Source organism: Lepidochelys kempii, chromosome 11 (genome assembly GCF_965140265.1).
Source record: "Lepidochelys kempii isolate rLepKem1 chromosome 11, rLepKem1.hap2, whole genome shotgun sequence".
Classification (NCBI taxonomy): Eukaryota; Metazoa; Chordata; order Testudines; family Cheloniidae; genus Lepidochelys; species Lepidochelys kempii.
The window spans coordinates 13,762,298-13,782,133 of record NC_133266.1 but is presented as its reverse complement, the minus strand read 5'-3'; the positions used below and the strand labels follow the sequence as shown (position 1 = coordinate 13,782,133).

Sequence of the window (19,836 nt, the reverse complement as noted above, 5' to 3'; positions counted from 1 at the left end):
TAGCTAAATCTATTCCAGTTTCAACAGGTACATAGCCCCTTCTGCGTTCATCTGAGGGAGCCTCTTTAGGTATGGGAAAGAAACCACAGGGCTTCTTTTCACTTGTAACAAAACAGCTGTAGGTGAGAAGTGAATATTTTCGTCTGGTAATGAAAACAGTGAAAGCTAATTTCATGAGTCTAAACGTTAGGATCCAAATGCCTCTTTCCAAATCTGACTTCTTTATGTATTAACTCACTAGTAAATACCAGGGAAGCTAACACTGGAAGTTGATGTTTTGCAATCTGAATTAGAAGGGGCATAAAAGGTCCCAATTCTGCAATCAAGTCCATGAGGGTCTAGGGGTCTGTCTACACATATCTGATCACAGGCTCAGGGCATTGGATTGGAAGAGATCAAGTCTTCCTTTGTGTTGGTTCAGTAGCTAGCACTCGGGCCAGCCCGAATGGGCACGGAGAGGAGGTCCTTGTGTGTGTGTGTGGGGGGGGGTGCTCAGCCCCGTGTGGTGTCCCACTTTCCCCCTGGGAAAATATGGTTACCCAAATAATGGGCCTATGATCCTGACCAGGGCTTCTAGGAATTAATGTAGTGCAAATGATCGGATAGCTGAGAGGGACCATCTTGGTGCACTTTTATAGTGATTTGATCTAAGTTACAGTGGTTGCTTTTTACTTTTGTTGTTCTGCTTCAAGCAATGTGCTTATTAGCAGATCTGCGTAATGAAGCATTTTATGTAAAATGATCCCTAGAAATAGAGTCTGACTCAGCACTGATAAGGCTCTGTAGCTCTGCATATTTGATTCGGTTCATGGGTAAGGGACACCTGTGGTTGGGGCTCCATGTACTTTTAAATATCCGGCTGAAAATTCCCTCTCCTTCAGGAGACTGTGTGGAAGAGACAAATACAGCCATTTTAGCCAAGATATTACAGGCCACCCTTGAAACAAGAGGCTGAATTGAAGATAGTTATTTATGTAAGAGCAATAATAAGAGACAGGACTTCAAAAAGTAAAGTTGATTTTCTTAGGCCATATTGTATCATTGTGTTGAAACAGAACTTACTGAGATCACTGCAAAGTTCTTTGGTGGCACAATTTGGCTCATTGTGACACTGAACTTACTATTAAAGCAACATGTTTTAAAACTAAGATCTTTCACTTTATTTTTACAAGCTCCTGCGCCAAGAGAAGTGTCTGTTGATTTCTCCCCTGCAAAACAAATAGGTCCTGTTTATAGCCAACATACTAAACACTGCAGTGGGTTGTAATCTAAACATTGCATCACACTGCCAGTGCATAGGAACTTCAGTTATACTAATTAAAATCTACAGACAAAAATGAAACTGACTAGCCTATTTTAATTATCCAAGATGAGTGGAAAAAGACCTGGTCTTTTGGTTAACGGACTCGATTTGGACTTGAGAGACCTGGATTCCTTTCCTGACTTGACCACAGATTCCCTGCATGACCTTCGTCAAGTCATTTTATCTCTGTGCTTTCACCTGTCAAATGGGGATAACAATACTTAGTTGCTCTCACTCTTCGCTGTCTGATCCATTTGGACTGTAAGCTCTTTGCATCAGGGAGTGTCACCTACTATGTATTTGTAAAGTGTCTAGCCCAATGGGGCCCCCAGTCTCTGTTGCTACTGGTACAAATAAAAACTGAAATGCAATAACTACACAGCAGAACGGGACAGACAAATCAGATTTTCAAAAAGTTATTCATATCGAACCATCTCAAGAGTTATTAATAGCATAGCTAGAGGAGGAGTTGAGTTGCTTTTGGTAACAGAAGAGTGGGAGCTGCTTCACAGTTTAGGTTGTCACAGCAAGCCTAATTTTTAATCCCTTCCCCCCTTGTAACTTCCTCAGTAAGAAACTGATCTTCCTGAAATTTCACGTCATATCTCACCCCAAGGTAGAACTGTTTTCTGGCAAGTGTGGTGACAATCGATAAAGGAGTTTTAAAGATAGTGTTCTGAACATGTATCTATTTCCCTTTTTCAAGCTGTTCTTAGCTTTCTCTGGCTCTGGATATCTGCATGGTGAGGCTAGCCTAGAAACTGCCTGTTTGTTTTGTTTGTGCTGACCTTGGGCTCTCATTTGGAGGGCAGAGTTAGTGGAGTGGTTTAAAAAAGGTGCAAGCCGTTCATGCCTGATAATAAAGATCTGTGAAACAAAAACGGACTTGCTGCTGACTTGCAGGCCAAGATGAGGGGCATGGATTGCTGGGGTGGGGTGGGGTGGAGAAGAGTAAATGATAACGGGTATTACCCTGGAATAGGAGTCTGGGAGTGGTGTATAGAGAGGGGGACAGGAGAGGTTGGCCTGGAGCCGTGATCCAGGGGCTTAGAACAGGGGGCCTATGGACAGGCAGGATGCTAAAAGAAGTGGGGGCAGGATGCTGGTAGGACACGGAGGAGTACGCAGGGGATCCCAAGGGCCAAGAGGAGCATGGAGAGAGGGGAGAGAGCATGGGGCAGATTGGACACAGGTGCAGTGGACCCGAAGAAGAATGGCGGGGGGTGCAGGAGAATAGAGCAGACATGGGTAGTGGTATATAGGGGACTAAGGGAAGTCATTGAGCAGAGGTGGACTGTACCAGGGTTGATGGGGCAATAGAAGAGAGGGCATGGAAGGAGGTGCAGTATACTGGGAAGCACAGGAGTCATGGAAAGGCCCAGGAGAACATGCAGAAGGGATGATGGCAGGAGAGCATGGGTAGAGGTATACAGGGGAACGATGGGTGAGTGTTCAGGGGAGATATGGAAGTTACAAAAATCCCAATTGCTATTCAAGGAATCCATTCCCAGTCATGTCGTTTGTCTGAGATTTAGAACTTCTCAGAGAAATCTGTTTACCAGGAGATCTAAGAAAGATTTTCTCCCATCCTACCAGTATTTAAACACAAACTGTTGTTAGATGTGCTACTGAGGTACGGTGGGATCCACAAAGGGACTTAGATATTGCAATGCTGAGTGTCATGGCACCTAAACGTGTAGGCATGTACAAAATAGAAGGAACAACACTGCAATCCACAAAGCTGTGCTAGGCACCTAGGCTCCTAGACAATGGATGGTGAGAGAGAAGTGCCTTAGAATGTGATCCACAAAATCCAGCACATGAGGTACGGAGCTGCCTAAACTAGCCAGTGGAAGATGCTGACCATTGCTAGAGTGCTCTAGGTAGTGGGCTAAGAGTTTAAGGTGTGCTCCTCCTCCCTATGTTGAATGGGACCTGATAGGGCCCTGCAAGTGACTTAGGTGGCCGAGCATCTGACTTATCACAGTTCGTGAATTGCTCTAGGGCAGTGGTCTCCAACCTTTTTAAGTATAAGATCACTTTTTGAATTTAAGTGCAACCCAGGATCTAGCCCACCCCTTCCCCAAGGTTCTGCCCCTTCCCTGGGGCCCCGCCCTTTTCACTCCATTCCCCCCCCCCCGTTGTTCACTCTCCCCACCCTTACTCATTTTCACTGGGCTGGGGGAGGGGATTGGGGTGCAGGAAGGGGTATAGGGTGCTGGCTCTGGGAATGGGCTCAGGGCTGGAGGAGGGGGTGAGGAGTGCGGGCTCCTGCCAGGTGGCACTTATCTTGGTCAGTGGGGCCCTGCCTGCCCCGGCTCCACACCACTCCCAGAAGTAGCCAGCAGCACATCCCTGCTGCCCCTCCTTGCAGGCACTGCCCCTGCAGCTCCCATTGGCTGCAGTTCCCTGTTCCTGGCCAATAGGAGCTGCGGGGGCGGTACTTGCAGGCAGGAGCAGCGCACAGAGACCCCCTGACCCTCGCTCCACAGGGGCCGCAGGGACATGCTGCTGGCCGCTTCCAGGAGCGGCACGAGGCCAGGGGAGGCAAGGAGCTTGCCTTAGCCCCACTGTGCCACTGGAGTTTTGGCGGATGGAGACTGCGATCAACTGGCAGAAGCTCCATGACTGACCAGTCGATCATGATCTACCGGTTGGTGACCACTGCTCTAGAGCTTAGGCAGAAGATAGGTGTCTGGATGCCTAGATGGAGGTGGCAGTGTGCATGCCCATAGGCAGAAATCTAAACACCTAGGGAATGTTTACTCTGGAAAAACTTAGGCACCAAGTGAGTTTAGGCACCTACAGGGATCAGTGAAAGTTTTGTGGATTACAGTGGAGCCAAAACTGAGACCTGGGCACCTAAACCTGGGGCTAAGGTGCCTAATCATCAGGTTTAGGTGCCTCAATACCTTCATGGATCCCAACCATAGCACCAAGCAGCCCCAGTCGTGGACATGGGCCAGGACCCCATTGTGCTAGGTACCATACAAGCATAGAACAAAAAGATGATCCTGGCCCCAAACAGCTTACAGTCTAAGGCTGAAATAGTGGGGCACAACTCCACACTTAATTTTAGAAAATCTTTGTTTTTAAAATATTCTGCTCTGTCTTACTTTCAAATGCTGTTTAATTCTGTGATGCTTTGATTTTTCTCTTCCTTTTGAACCCAAGTAGCGGGAGACAGAGATGCTGTTTATCCCAGAACATTGCAAATGTCCCTGTTTGTTTTGAATGGCAGTTACAGGACAGAAATGTCACAGTACAAAAAGATTGTCTTCCAGCACAGTTCACAATCCCTTTGGGAGCTCTCGGAATGCTTTTGCGGTGCTTTAGACCTATGATGAAATGAGTCCCTCGGTAACAACCATTCTGTCACCCTGAATGCTAATTTCTATTCATTTGCCTAAGAGCCAGAGAAATGTGCCTTTGTTGTAGAGTAACATTTTGTCCATACATTTTATTAGAAAAAGAGGATGGTTTTGGGATTAAGGCAGCAGACTTGGCACTGACTTGGGTTCTACTCCTGGCACTGCTGTCGTACTGGGTAGCCTTGGGCAAGTCATTTAGCCTCTCAGGGCTCAGTCTCCCCATTGGTGATAAAACCCAGTGAATGCTGGGAGGCGACAATCATTAGTGTTTTTAAAGCTTAGCAAGTTGCTTGGACGGAAGGTGCTGTAGATGTGCCAAATAATGAGACCTGGGTGGTATAAAGCCCTTCCTATGTGGGGATTTTTTTAAAATGTGTGTGTGTGGGGGGGGTACATTTGTATTGCTTATTCAAGGTCTGCAGCCAAAAGCACTTGACTGAAATTGGAACAGGCAAGTGCTGCGTAAGCTGCATCACGCACCTCTGCCCAGACACTTTCATTGTGACCCAAGATGCCCCATCTAGAGTCCAGCTCTAAATTTAAATAACCAGCCTAAGTTGTTTGATGCTCTTTCAAAGTACCCAAATGTGGATTAGGAGGACACCACCAGCCTCCTGTCCACCTATATACAACAAGCCTGCTGCCTTTCTTATGTAGAACATAGTCACATTCCCTGCTGCCTGTAAGGGAAAGGCTGAGTCCCCTGCCCTCTGTGGGGTAGGGTGCCCTCCCAGAGCACAGCCCCTCGAGGCACAGCCTTGCAGGCACCCCCCTCAATCCCCTCCTGGCACCGCAGTTACATGATCACAGCCCAGTATGTAAAGTCAAGCTCCCCTTGCTGGGGTTCAGTTTATTCCGTCTTTAGGAACTGCGCCTGCATTTCCAGCTTCACCCTCAATCCTGGATCACCCTTCCAGATATCTCTGAGCCAGGGAGCTCTGACAGTCCTTCTAACTCTCTGGAGAGGCTTTGTTTTTTCCTCCTGTCCAGATTCCCAAGCTCACACCTCCAGCTTCCCTCTGGCTAAAGAATGTCACAGCCCTCCAGCCCAGGCTGCATAGACAGAAACACTCCAAACCACTTGCCCTTTCTCTTCCCCCCAGTCAGCGAACAGCTTGTTTTTTTATCCTGTGCAGGAGGTAGCTCACTGATTACCACCTGGCCCCCCAGTCACCAGCTTGCCTGCTACTCCCTTAAACACCAGGTTCTTAAAGGGGCCATGCCATGGACTAGGTCTGACTGGCCCCAAGGCCCCTTGCTATGGAAAGGGTCCAGAACACCCTGTTACAGTGTGGAAGGCACACACGTGCCACAGGGGTCAAGGCTGTTGTGGTTTTATAGCCTGGAGAGTAAGTTTGGGGTGAGGGTAGAGGCAGGTAGAGGACAAAGTTGGGGAGTGGTCAGTGGATCTTTGACTGCACATGTCTAGAGGCTGCCACAATGGAGTCATACAGCTACTTTGCTCCTTCAACTCATACCCACTTGGTCTGGTGTTCTGTCCTCCACTAGTAGTGACTGGTCTGCGTATACATAGATTGATGAGCCTGCTACAGCCTTGCCTAGTAGAGGTGGGTCTCTGAGCTCACACAATAGCAGTTTTGCTTTTACATCCAGAGGTTCTGTGTTTGATCCCTGCTGCCAATGAGCCCTGCAGGGGCGCAGCATTATAGGGAAAGCAGTGGATGTATTGTTTCTAGACTTTAGCAAAGCTTTTGACACGGTCTCCCACAGTATTCTTGTCAGCAAGTTAAGGAAGTATGGGCTGGATGAATGCACTATAAGGTGGGTAGAAAGCTGGCTAGATTGTCGGGCTCAACGGGTAGTGATCAATGGCTCCATGTCTAGTTGGCAGCCGGTATCAAGTGGAGTGCCCCAAGGGTCGGTCCTGGGGCCGGTTTTGTTCAATATCTTCATAAATGATCTGGAGGATGGTGTGGATTGCACTCTCAGCAAATTTGCGGATGATACTAAACTGGGAGGAGTGGTAGATACGCTGGAGGGGAGGGATAGGATACAGAAGGACCTAGACAAATTGGAGGATTGGGCCAAAAGAAATCTGATGAGGTTCAATAAGGATAAGTGCAGGGTTCTGCACTTAGGACGGAAGAACCCAATGCACAGCTACAGACTAGGGACCGAATGGCTAGGCAGCAGTTCTGCGGAAAAGGACCTAGGGGTGACAGTGGACGAGAAGCTGGATATGAGTCAGCAGTGTGCCCTTGTTGCCAAGAAGGCCAATGGCATTTTGGGATGTATAAGTAGGGGCATAGCGAGCAAATCGAGGGACGTGATCGTTCCCCTCTATTCGACATTGGTGAGGCCTCATCTGGAGTACTGTGTCCAGTTTTGGGCCCCACACTTCAAGAAGGATGTGGATAAATTGGAGAGAGTCCAGCGAAGGGCAACAAAAATGATTAGGGGACTGGAACACATGAGTTATGAGGAGAGGCTGAGGGAGCTGGGATTGTTTAGCCTGCAGAAGAGAAGAATGAGGGGGGATTTGATAGCTGCTTTCAACTACCTGAAAGGGGGTTCCAAAGAGGATGGCTCTAGACTGTTCTCAATGGTAGCAGATGACAGAACGAGGAGTAATGGTCTCAAGTTACAGTGGGGGAGGTTTAGATTGGATATTAGGAAAAACTTTTTCACTAAGAGGGTGGTGAAACACTGGAATGCGTTACCTAGGGAGGTGGTAGAATCTCCTTCCTTAGAGGTTTTTAAGGTCAGGCTTGACAAAGCCCTGGCTGGGATGATTTAACTGGGAATTGGTCCTGCTTTGAGCAGGGGGTTGGACTAGATGACTTTCTGGGGTCCCTTCCAACCCTGATATTCTATGATTCTATGATTCTACAGCCAGTTTGCATGTTCAGGGGATTCCATCCTCCCTGAGTCTATGGTGGGTTCCCACACAGACCCCGTTTGCACTGGCTGTGCATGTGGCATGTAGCATTCGCCACATTACTGCGGGTTTGTTTCTATCGTATGTAGACTGAGACAGGGAGATAAGATTTTGAAAATGCTGTTTCCAGTGAACTTGTCCTTTCTGCTTTTGCCTAAAGGGATGCCAGGCGGAGACATGGCAAAACCACTCCTAGGTCGCCGGAATATGGAGAGCAATCCAGATCTCACCCTGGCTGTTGGCCGAACCATAGGGATCCTGGGAAGTGGAGACTTTGCACGCTCGTTGGCTACACGTCTGGTGTACTCAGGTTTCCAGGTGGTGGTTGGAAGCCGCAATCCAAAGCGCTGTGCGGGCCTCTTTCCTTCAGCAGCTGAAGTAACTGCCCAGGTGGATGTTGCAAAGAAGACGGATGTTATTTTTGTGGCAGTTTTCAGGGAACATTACTCCACGCTCTGTGACCTGACGGATGTGCTGGCTGGCAAAATACTGGTGGATGTCAGCAACAACACTGAAATTAACCATCACAAAGAATCAAATGCCGAGTACTTGGCTTCTCTTTTCCCAGCCTGCACTGTCGTCAAAGGATTTAATGTGATATCTGCATGGACCTTACAGTCGGGTCCCAGAGACGGGAATAAGCAGGTATTGTTTTCTTTTATTAGGGGCCAAATCCTACAGTCCTTACTCCGGCAAAACTCACCTGGACTTCAGGATTTGGTATCTGACTGCATTAGTTAAGTGCTTTACTAACTGAGAGAAGTGAGATCTAGTGGATGGAACACAGGATGGGGTGGCGGGGAGACCAGAAATTGCTAAAATCTAATCCTACCACTAGCATGGAAACCTTCTGTGGCCTGGGACAAATTCATTTTATTTCTCCTCACAGAAGTAAGCTGTAAGGTACTGAGCCCCTGCTAAAAGCACCATGTGGCTGAGTAGCATTGCTATTTTAAAGTGAGATGTAAATTTTTTTTTCAATCTAGGCCAAAACGGTTCTGTCAGCCAATTTTAGTAAGTAGGAAGATGAGCAAAAGTACTCAAAGTTTCCTAACTTCCTTACCTCCTTTGTGCCTCCTCTATCAGAGGAGGATAAAAGTTCTTACTTGGCTCACAGCGATGGGGCAAGGTTTAATTGGATTTGTAAAGTGCTTTGTGATCTTAGGATAGAACGGTCCATATAAGTGCAACACATTATTTATGTATGTATTTACTTGGACTTAAACACACATCTAAATGAATGCCTCTCCTGGGCTTCCTGCACCCTTGGCATCCATTAAAAATACAATATGAAATGGCCACACTGCTGTTAGGAATCTAGGCTCTTGTTAATCCAGATTCCTTCCCAAGTGTCTGTTTCCTTTGCTTTGCATCTCTGTTTGCCAGTTAATGTATCTTTTGGTTCATTGCAGGTTTTGATTTGCTGTGATAATCAAGAATCCAAGCGTACAGTTGCTGAAATTGCTCAGGTCATGGGCTTCACCCCTGTGGACATGGGCTCCTTGTCTTCAGCCTGTGAGATCGAGAACATTCCCCTGCGCCTCCTCCCAGCTTGGAAAATCCCTGTTTTTTTGGCCCTGGGTCTCTTTCTCTGTTTCTACACCTACAACTTCATCAGACAAGTCTTACACCCTTACATCTGGGAACAGAAAAACAAGTTCTACAAGATCCCAGTGGAGGTGGTCAATAGCACGCTGCCCTGCGTAGCCTACGTCATGCTCTCTCTCGTTTATCTACCCGGGGTCCTGGCCGCCTCTTTCCAGCTGCACTATGGCACAAAGTACAGACGCTTTCCAGACTGGCTAGACCAGTGGCTACAGCACAGAAAGCAGATTGGCCTTCTGAGTTTCTTTTGCGCAGCCTTGCACGCTCTATACAGCCTATGCTTGCCCATGCGCCGATCTCATCGGTATCAGTTAATTAACACAGCCGTCAAGCAGGTAATACTTTCATCGCCCAATCAGTGCATGGCATAATCTTATACATCTGCCCAAACCCTGTGGAGCAGACCTAGTACTGGAGCCATATGTTTAGCTTTCGATGTTTCCCACAGAATGAGACCAGTCTTGTGAGTTATTAGCTGTGCATACTCCCCATTCCCAAAGGTGACACTGGGTCACTGTGGAATAACAGGTCGGGTTGGCTGGTGCTCTACTGCCCAGCTGATAGCTGTGCTTGGAACTCTGATCAGCCATGGTAAGTGCCATTTCCAGCAAGAGGTTCCCAGTCTCTTGTGTCAAGTTAGAGAGTTGAGCTTCTCATTGCTCCTGAGAGGAAAAAAGTCAGCAGAATCTGCCTCCTGTCTTAAGGGATTGCTGAGCGCTGTGTAAGGTTAGGGAAGTATTGGAGGCGGAGTGGGAGCAGAAATCCTAACCCAGTGGAGGGGGGTTCCCCCAGGTTTTGAATTGCGCTCTCTCTCCCGCTGTATGTTACTTGCAGGATTGCAGGCTTTTCATTCTGGACATGCTATTTGTGCCGTTCTGTGTAATTTTGAGTTCACAAAACATTTCTGGGGTTTTCCACTGTTTCTTTTTTAATAAGTTTTCAGGTAAAGTGTAGGGGGGTGGGAGATGGGGTTGGGGTGGGGAAAATCCTGCTAGTGTTACTCTGATTCTCCTTGGAGAAGCTATTGCACTAATTCCAGTGGCCAAAATCATGCTAGAGAAAACTAACTCTACCAACTGGAAATTGCTTTATTTGGGAGGTGTCTCTGGCTGTGCCGTGATCTTTGCTTTTTGGGAGGTGAGGTGCTCTCACTCTCACCTGTGCTTTTCATCTGTGCCAGTCACAAATAAATGCCAGACAGGATTTCTGTGTTCACTTCCCTTACACCTCTTATTTTCTAGCAATGTCCTTGCTAAGTGAATTAAGACCATTTAATGAGATAAATGGCTTGTTCTAAATGCTGACCTCTGCCATACAGCATAAATCTCATCTTGGCTTCAATTAGCCTGAACAGTTTTCCTCATAAGTGCACTTAAAATGAATACCATTAGGAGGCCACTTTGTATTCAAGTATTCAAAGATCTGTACTTTTGCTCTTGGCTTTAAACTGACTTTTCATGTTAATTGCAGTTCTAAATGCAACTTCAGGGCTTGATCCTGAAGGTGCTGAGTACCTGAAAGTCCTCTGGAGAGTAATGGGAGTTGTGGAGACTTGACACCTCTTAACATCAGGCTGTACAATGGGTTTAGTAGGTCCTGGAGGCTAACCTATCCCGTTCCTCCCAAATAAAGTTCCTCCAGAGGCATGTTGGTAGGGCAGAGTGGGGGGGTTCCCCTGCTTGTGCTGCACCTCTTATGTGGCTAAATGACCATGAAGTTAGATCTCCACTCCTACTGCTTCAAAAACACAAGGCTAAAGGAGATCCTCCCGCAGTAGGGAGGTCTATGCCACATGCTGTTAAGCAGTTCTGATTCCATCCACGAGAAGGCAGCGGTGCACTTACGCTAGCCAGCTCATTAAATGTAAGTATTAATCTAATTACATGAGAAGCAAACATTTATCCAAGAAGACTGCTTTCAATGAATCAGTCAGTCAAATAATGATCTCTGGCACTAACCACTTCCTATAGAAAAAGCTGCTTAATCTTCATTGTTGTACTAGGTCATGGAGAAGAAGACTGATGCCTGGATAGAGGAGGAGGTCTGGAGAATGGAGATTTACGTCTCTCTTGGAATAATGGCCCTGGGCCTGCTGTCATTACTTGCCATAACTTCACTTCCCTCCATCGCAAACTCTCTCAACTGGAGGGAATTCAGTTTCATTCAGGTAAAGTCAATATTTGCCTATTCCAGAGGTTAAAAGCAGGATTAGAGACAAATCCTCCAACAGAGCATGCAGCCTGCTTCCTTGCCTGCAGGAACTGAGCGTGAGGGGCTGGGAAATGGACTCTTCACTGCAGCCAGCAGTACCAGTGGGGAGCTGCTACAGCAGGCTGTGGAGAGAAGTACTGGGGCAGAGTCTGCTGCTCCACCCACAGTCCCATTCATGCACAGTCCCACCGCACTCTGGCCCAGCAAGTGCTAGAGAGCAGGGTTCTGTGGCCCATAGGGGATGACGTGGAGTCTTGCCTGCGTGGCCGCCCAGCCTGGAGAAACATTTCCACCCTGCTCTGTTTGGGGCTTTGCTCTCTCACAGAGAGGGCTGGAGGATCTAGCCTTTATTTTGAAAGGTGTCAGGTTTCTTCTTGTCCCTGTGCAATCCTGTAAGGTCTGTTAGTGAGCTGCATGCTGATTAATGGCAGACTCTGCTGCTCATTTAATGCCTTGTCTGAAACTTTCTCCCTTTGGTTTTTCCTTTGCCACGTTAGAGGCATTAACTCTGATTTCCTGGCAACGTTCCAGCAAAGGCTTTGCCGGCCTAAAATTCCTCCTGCCAGTTCGGTTGGATTCCTCTTCCCTTCCCCGCCTACACCCTGGCATGATGCTGACCTGCCTGGTTAAAAAGTTCTCATAGTAGTTAGAAATGCAAAATGCCTTTTAGGTCATTTTAGTCCCTCTCCCTGCCAGGGTAGAAACGTTCCCTCCAGTTAGCTTGTTCCCCCACAGAGATGGCTGAGTGTCAGTCATGCATAATGTGATGATCATGCGGTGTAGAGCTTGCAAAAAGCATTGGGGCACATCAGGATGAAAGGCGCAATAGAAATGCAAGCGATTATGATTGCTGCAAGCAGAGATCCGTGATTGTTAGGGCTTCTAAAAGACTGATCGTTAAGGCATTCAGCAGAGGTAGCGTGCTGGGGGCATAGGCTGGCTAGGTTGCAATGTCAACTAAAGCCTTAACTAAGGGACTTATGCCTAATATTATCCATCCTAATAACTATAGTGACAAATACATATAGGGCTTTATGAGAGTAATGGGGCTTAGATATAAGTCAGGATTCCCTAATGTTAAGTGCTCCCGCAAAACGCCTAATAAACAGCAAACACTTGAGTCCTGCCAGCATGGAGGAGTTAACTGCAATGTTAGCATCTTAAAAATAGAGGGAGGAGTCGAGATTTGAGTCCTGCGCCTGGAGAATTGTTGATGGTACATTAACCCAAACAAAAGGAAGTATTTCTTCACACAACGCACAGTCAATCTGTGGAACTCCTTGCCAGAGGATGTTGTGAAGGCCAAGACTATAACAGGTTTCAAAAAAGAATGAGATAAATTCATGGAGGATAAATTCAATGGCTATTAGCCAGGATGGGCAGGGATGGTGTCCCTAGCCTCTGTTTGCCAGAAGCTGGGAATGGGTGACAGGGGATGGATCACTTGGTGATTATCTGTTCTGTTCATTCCCTCTGGGGCACCTGGCATTGGCCACTGTTGAAAGACAGGATACTGGGCTAGATGGACCTTTGGTCTCACCCAGTATGGCCGTTGTGATGTTCTTATGTAATCTGTGTAATGGCACCTTGAGCCTATGGAGATGAACACACTGGAAACACATAAAGAAATAATGTAGCATTTCCATTACTAATGCTTGGCCCTCATATAGTGTCTTAACGAACACTGACTAATTGAGCCTCACAGCCGCGCTGTCGTGAGGCAGGCAAGCATTATCCTGATTGTACAAGTGGGTTAAGGCAGGCAGCAAGGCTGTGACTTACCCAGAGCTACCCCACGAGTCAGTGATACAGCCAGGCTTTGAGGGAGGAATTCCTATGCAGGGCTGTGTTCATTAGACCACCTGGCCTCTCATCAGAACTTGAGCAGAACAGGTCAATTCACTCCTTTGATCTGCGTTTCAGGGTTTGGGTTGTCACATAGGTGGATTATCAACGTACAGGAGTCCCTCCATTGCAAACCCTGGTAGCTCTGGGATTCCTTTTTAAAAAGCCAGAAGGGTCTGGCTTTGATGGCCTCAGGATAAAGCACTCAGCTATCCCAGTGATGGGCTCAGTGGAAGAACTTAAATAAAAGAATGAGCATAAAATAAATATCCTGACTACTAAGTAGACAGATTTCAAAAGGTCTGGGCAGCTCTGCTCTCATAAATGAGCCAGTGGCATTTTTTGTAGGTACAGAGCTTCAGGGTAGAATTTTCAAAAGCACTCAAGCCCCATTTTCAAACGGGACTTCGGAGTCTAAGGATAACATTTTCAAAGGTGCTTAGGAGCCATTGTCAGAAAAGACTCAGGAGCCTCAGTCCCATTGACTTTCAATGAGAGCGAGCCTCCGAAGTGCCTAAATTACTTCTGAAAATGGGACTTGGGCTCCCACTTTCACTTTGGAAAATATTGCCCTTGGTCAAACCTTCCTCCTTCCAGAGTCGTGAACCATGCTTCATGCAAGCTGCCTGCTCCCCTCCACCACAGTGGTGTGTCTTTGAGTATGTCTACACTTCAATAAAAGACCCACTGCACATCTGCGGCTGGCCTGGCTCAGCTCACTGGGACTCAGACTGCAAACGTATAAAATTACGGGGTCAACAACTTTCTACTCACACAAAACCGAACACCCTTGCTCCTCCCTCTGCCCTGCCCCTCCTCTGAAGCCCTGTCCATGTCCCACCCTTTCACAGAGGCCCTGCCCACTCCATCCCCCCTCCCTCGGTTGCTCACTCTCCCCACCCTCACTCGCTCGCTCATTTTCATCGGGCTAGCTCAGGGGGCTGGGGTGCAGGAGAGAGTGAGGGCTCTGGCTTGGGGTGTAGGCTCCAAGGTGAGGTTGGGGCTGAGGGATTTTGGGTGCAGGAGAGGGCTTCGGGTTGGGGCTGAGAGTTTCGGAGTGCGGGAAGGGGCTCTGGGCTGGGGAAAGGAGTTGGGATGTGGGCGGGGGGGGAGGGCTCTGGCTGGGGGTGCAGACTCTGGGGTAGGGCTGAGGATGAGGGGCATAGGAGAGTGCTCCAGGCTGGGACCAAGGGGTTTGGAGGGCGGGAGGGGGATCAGGGCTGGGGCAGGGCGTTGGGGTGGGGGGGGGGGTGAGGGCTCCGGCTGGAGTGTGGGCTCTGGGGTGGGGCTTTGGATGAAGGGTTTGGGGTGCAGGAGGGTGCTCTGGGTTAGGATCGAGGGGTTTGGAGAGTAGGAGGGGGATCAGGGCTGGGGCAGGAGGTTGGGGCCCAGGATGGAGGCAGGAGTGCAGGCTCCAATGGCGCTTATCTCAAGCAGCTCCCGGAAGCAGCGGCTTGTCCCTCCTACACGAAGGTGTGGCCAGGCAGCTCTGCAAGCTCCGTCTGCAGGCACCACCCCTGCAGCTCCCATTGGCCATGGTTTCTGGCCAATGGGAGCTGCGGGGGCGGTGCTTGGGGCGGAGGTAGCAGAAGGAGCCCTCTGGCTGCTGCTACAAGTAAGAGCCGGAGATGGGGACATGCCGGCTACTTCCAGGGACCCACATGGCATGGACACTAGCAGGGAGCCTGCCAGCCCCTCTGCGTGGTGCCGCCAACCGGACAGTCAAAGGCCTGGTCAGCGCTGTCAGGATCCCTTTTCAACCAGGTGTGCCAGTCGAAAACCGGACACCTGGTCACCCTACTCAAAGGCCAGGCTCCAGCCTGAGCCACAGTGTCTATACTGCTATTTTTAGCCCTTCATCCTGAGCCCCTATCAGCTGACGCAGGCTCTGAGACTTGGTGCCTCATGTTTGTCATCACAGTGTAGACATACCATGCACACACAGTCCTGGAAGCCAGCACAGCTGTCTCTTACTAGTGCATTTAATAAGAGCATAGTACATGCCCTTTGGCAACCATTCTCAATTCATTCTAACAATGTGTTAGCGTTGGTATCAACCAGATAAATGACTCCCTATTCCAAAATAGCTCCTGGCTCCCCTGCACTGTGATTGGCTGGCTTAGTGCATGGAAATCCCAGCTCACTTATACCTATTTCTGTAAGTGCAGGATTACAATATGTCTTTGCAACACAAGCTACCCAGCTGATGGGAATGCAGAGAAGGCAAGAGAAGGTCCACTTCCTGTGGACATATCTTGTCGGAGAAGCAAGTTCAAACTTTTTTGAAATGCCAATTTCTAGATTTTCCAACGAGGAATTTTTGGATTATTAGTGTTTAAGCAATTTGGCAATGCATTTCCTGATAGGTGGAGAAACTAACACAGCAGATGCATTTATTATCCTTGCACACTAGAAGTGAAAGTACATGTGCAGATGTTTATTTTTTCCTGCTAAATGAATGCATGGTGGAATACAATATATTCTTGTTCACTGTCTCTAGATGTAGTCACTATACTGTGCACTGTACAGTGCAGAACACTTTATCCAAAGTGTTTAGGGGTTATAATAAACTTGAGATTTACATAGTTCTTCACATTCAAAATGCTGTACAAAATGTTTGAAAAGAGTGAAAGATTTGAAAAGGTGCAAGCTGAACATCTATTGGTATCAAAGCTTTGCTCCCATCTTGGCCTCAGCCAGCAGTGATGTGTTTAAAATGAAATTCCAACTTCAGAGCTCTTTATTTGCCTGCTTTGAGGCAAATCAAATTGGCCGAGGGTCTTCTGGGAATTCTGTCCATCAGCAATTTTTTAAAAAATAAATCCAGGCATTATTTTTATCCAGTTCTCATCTGGATCGTTTCAGGCCTTATTCAGTAATGTGAGCACTGTATATTTGTAGTGTTTGATCACTCCACTCTTATTAAAATATACTTTTGGTGCGTAACTGGACAAAAACTTGCTTGCGTGTGCAACCTTAAAGTAGCAACACCACGCTTGTGCGGCTGCACAAATCCCGAGGATTTACTATTCTTTTAAACGTTCAATTTTACAGTAGTCCCTGCATATCTCAATATTTAAAATTCATGGGAACTATACATGATATACACATTGCATTTTATTTTAACAATGGCACATGTGTGTAACTTGACTTAAATGGAGAAATTGTTCATCTTCCCTTATGGTTTGTTTTCCCCAGGGTGTTTCAGTTTTAAAACTGACTCAAATGGCACACGGCGCTTCCATTTTTGTCCTCTTGGAATGACTTCCAGATTGAAAAAGGGGTGTGTGTGGAAGGGGGCAGGGTGTCTTTGCCTATTAACTTCTAGCCCTGCAGACCCCCCCTGGAATCTGAACGTCAGTCTGACCTGGCTTCTTTCTGGCTCATGCATCACCAGAAATCAAGACTCAGGAGTTCTTTAACCATTCTGTTGATGATGAGAGAGCCAGAATGGAATCCAGCTCACTTCCCCATTGCTCTATTGACTCTGCAGTGCTAATAGGAGTAAAAGCAGTAGACTTATCAGGAAGCAAAAGATCACTCTGAACACTTCAGTGTACAGACAAGTCTAAACAAGCCACATGGGACAGATGTTAGCCATGGTCATTGATGCCTCGTTACTGGAATGCTCCCAGATACTATGGATACGAGGGTGGTATAAGAACCTCTCTACAATAGAAGACACGTGGGAAGCAGACTAATTGAGTAAGGAGGTACTATTTTTACATAGCATTTTTTAGAGTACTTCAACATATGCTGTTTTAATGGAATCCCACATGGGCAGTAAACCCATACGGTAACAGCATAAAAAATTGTATTGCTAATCAAATAGTTTCTTAGCTAGAAACTGAACTGAGGAAGACAGCAAGAATTACATGACTTCAAGATCCAATATCGTATCAGTGCTAGAAATGCTGGCAAATTAGTACACATGTTTTCAGGATGCTTGGCAGCTTCTTCATCCTATTAGGCCAGTAACCTGTGAGACTTTCAACCTTGTGCATTCATTTTACAGCCTCTAGGGATATGTCTGCACAGCAGAACAAAACAAAACATACATGGCAGCAAGTCTCAGAGCTGGGGTCAAATGACTCAGCCTCACAGGTCTTGCACTGTGGGGCTAAAAACAGTCATGTAGACATTAGGGCTCAGGCTAGAGCCTGGGGTTCCGAGACACTCTCCGTTTCAGAGCCCAGGCTCCAGCCTGATCCTAAATATCTACACTGCTCTTTTTAGCCCTGCAGCAAGAGCCCTGCAAGCCCAGGACAGTTGACTCTGGCGCTAAGACTCCCTGCGGCAGGTCTTTTGTTGCTGTGTAGTTGTACCCTAGAATGTATTGGGGGGAGGGGATAGCTCAGGGGTTTGAGCATTAGCCTGCTAAACCCAGGGTTGTGAGTTCAATCCTTGAGGGGGCCATTTAGGGATCTGGGGCAAAAATTGGCAATTGAAAGCAGGGGGTTGGACTAAGGTTCCCTTCCAACCCTCTCAGTGGAAGCATGTGGGACTCACCCCTGCATCACCTCCTGCTGGTGTCCTGGGAATTAGCTCTACTTCCAGCCTTGGAGCACCCGCTGCAGGCCAGTGGCCCGCTTAGGACAGGCCCCCATGTCCCTTGTATGCTGGTGTGCTGCCCCCGGCAGTAACCCCTCACTTGCAGGGTCTCCCCACCTCACCTCAGTCTTTGGCTACTGCCCAGTCACTATCTAGCCCCCATTCAATGGGGCTGACTGCAGTATATAAGCCACTCATCACAGGCAAGGGTGGTTTGGACCTGCTGCCTCTGCCTACCCGCAGGCTGCCCCCAGCAACCCCAGTACCTAACTGGCCTTCGACTAGGCCGCAGCCTGGGGGGGAGGTTTCCAGGCCAGAGCTCCCTTGGCCTTCCCCCAGCCCTGCTCCACTCTAGGCACTTAGTTAGGCTCCCCAACAGCCAGGCCCTTCTCTCTCTACATGCACAGAGAGTCTGTTTGGACTCCTGGCTCACAGCATCTTGTGGGGCCAGCTGGGCCTGATTGGGGCGTAGCCCCAGCTGTTGCTGCCTTCCCCAATCAGCCCAGGCTTCTTGTCCCCAGCCACAGCCCTCTGAGGGCTGTTCTAAGCCCCTCAGGACAGGAGCAGGTGTCTACTACACTCAGCTTATGTGTGTGTTTTAGCCACTAGGCAGTGCTGATCCCACATATTGACACTTTAGTCAGTAGAGGGCAGTAGCACACAACATACAAACATTGTAGGAGGTAGAGGGCTCAATACATCTCCCATTACAGTCAGTCTCCCATTGATTGCTGTGGGAGTTGGATTGGGTGCCAACATCATATTATTATATAACTGCTCATTTGTATAACTAATGAATTAGCCCACTGTTGCACTCTAAGGAACTTCCATGATTCTGGACTGAGTTACAGCCTTATCTAGGGATTCCTTGCTTATTAGTGTTTTGTTTCAGGTCACAAGGTTAACATCATTTAAAGGTAGGCTTTTTTTTTTCATTTAATACTAACTGATCCACTGTGATGCTTTGTTTCCTTTTGTCCTAACTTTTGTTTCTGGTTCACTTCTACCAACAGTTGTTTAAAAAGAAACTGAAGGGGGAAAAAATAATTAAGTTCAGCCTCAAGTGCCATAACTTATGTGAAAACCCTTTTGGATTAACTCTCCAAAAGAACACTTTGCCTAATGCAGAACGTTATTGCTTCACTTTGTACATTTTTTTTCCTCCCCATTTTAAATCTTTTCTCTGAAAGATGAGTCACAAGCTGGTACTTCCTGCCACTTTTCACCCAGGGATTTTTGCTGCCGGTGAGAACTAACAGCAAATAAATGATGTATGAGCCATGATGAGTCGATTGCTGCTGTTAGGAGCACTGTATCTTTCAACTGCAATCAGGGCACATTCCGGCTAGTTATCATTCTTAATTTTCCAAATAAGATGAACCTCTCCTGATCTAGTTGTGGGAGGGGAGGCTTGTTATCTCTTAGTCTTAGGAATTTAATGAGACTTTGAGTAGGAAGAAAGGATGGGTTTGGTATGAAGGATACTCTAGGGGATAAGGTGCTGCTCTGGTATTCAGCAAACACATGTTTGAGTCCTAACTCTGACACTGACTTCCTGTAGAACCATGGATAAGTTCCCCATCTCTAACGTGGGGATAATATTTCCCTAAATCATAAGGGTGTTGTAAGGATGAAATCCAGTAATGACTCTTAGGTGCTCAGAATGATGCAGGTCATTTAAGTAGCTAGCTAAGTACCACTTATAAGGAAGTAGATTCCATAGAGCTTCTTTCTTCTCCACCTCCCAATCCTTTTAAATGCCCAATTAATTACACTGAGGGACAGATACAGTTGGTCTGTTTTGTCATTACTAACAAGGTTACTTTTGAGAAATCTGGTAAAACTGTAGACTAACAATCACAAACCAGGAGGAAACATTTTAGAAGCAGCAATTTCCCAGCTGATTTTTGTTTTCCAAATAAGATGATTTGATCTTTACTCCACCCCACCATTCGTGCGGCTCCCTCCCCACCCCAACCCCCACCCCCAATCACCTGACTTAGCTTCTGGAAGGCAATGTTTCTTGGCCATGACTAACAAGAAGCATTGAT

General features: G+C 47.4%; 2 protein-coding genes across 8 annotated transcripts in view; one reads left to right on the top strand and one right to left on the bottom strand.

Annotated features, from left to right (window-relative positions):
- The window catches only part of STEAP3 (STEAP3 metalloreductase), a 67,949-nt gene that overhangs the window by 12,011 nt on the left and 36,102 nt on the right, over positions 1-19,836 (top strand). For all 7 annotated transcript variants that reach the window (XM_073305227.1, XM_073305223.1, XM_073305225.1 and 4 more), the window contains exons 2-4: positions 7,734-8,218; positions 8,986-9,513; positions 11,181-11,345. In XM_073305227.1, coding sequence (XP_073161328.1) covers positions 7,736-8,218; positions 8,986-9,513; positions 11,181-11,345 — 1,176 coding nt within the window. In that variant the 5' untranslated portion in view covers positions 7,734-7,735. The remainder of the gene's footprint in view (positions 1-7,733; positions 8,219-8,985; positions 9,514-11,180; positions 11,346-19,836) is intronic.
- The window catches only part of C11H2orf76 (chromosome 11 C2orf76 homolog), a 222,661-nt gene that overhangs the window by 166,731 nt on the left and 36,094 nt on the right, over positions 1-19,836 (bottom strand). The window lies entirely within an intron of this gene.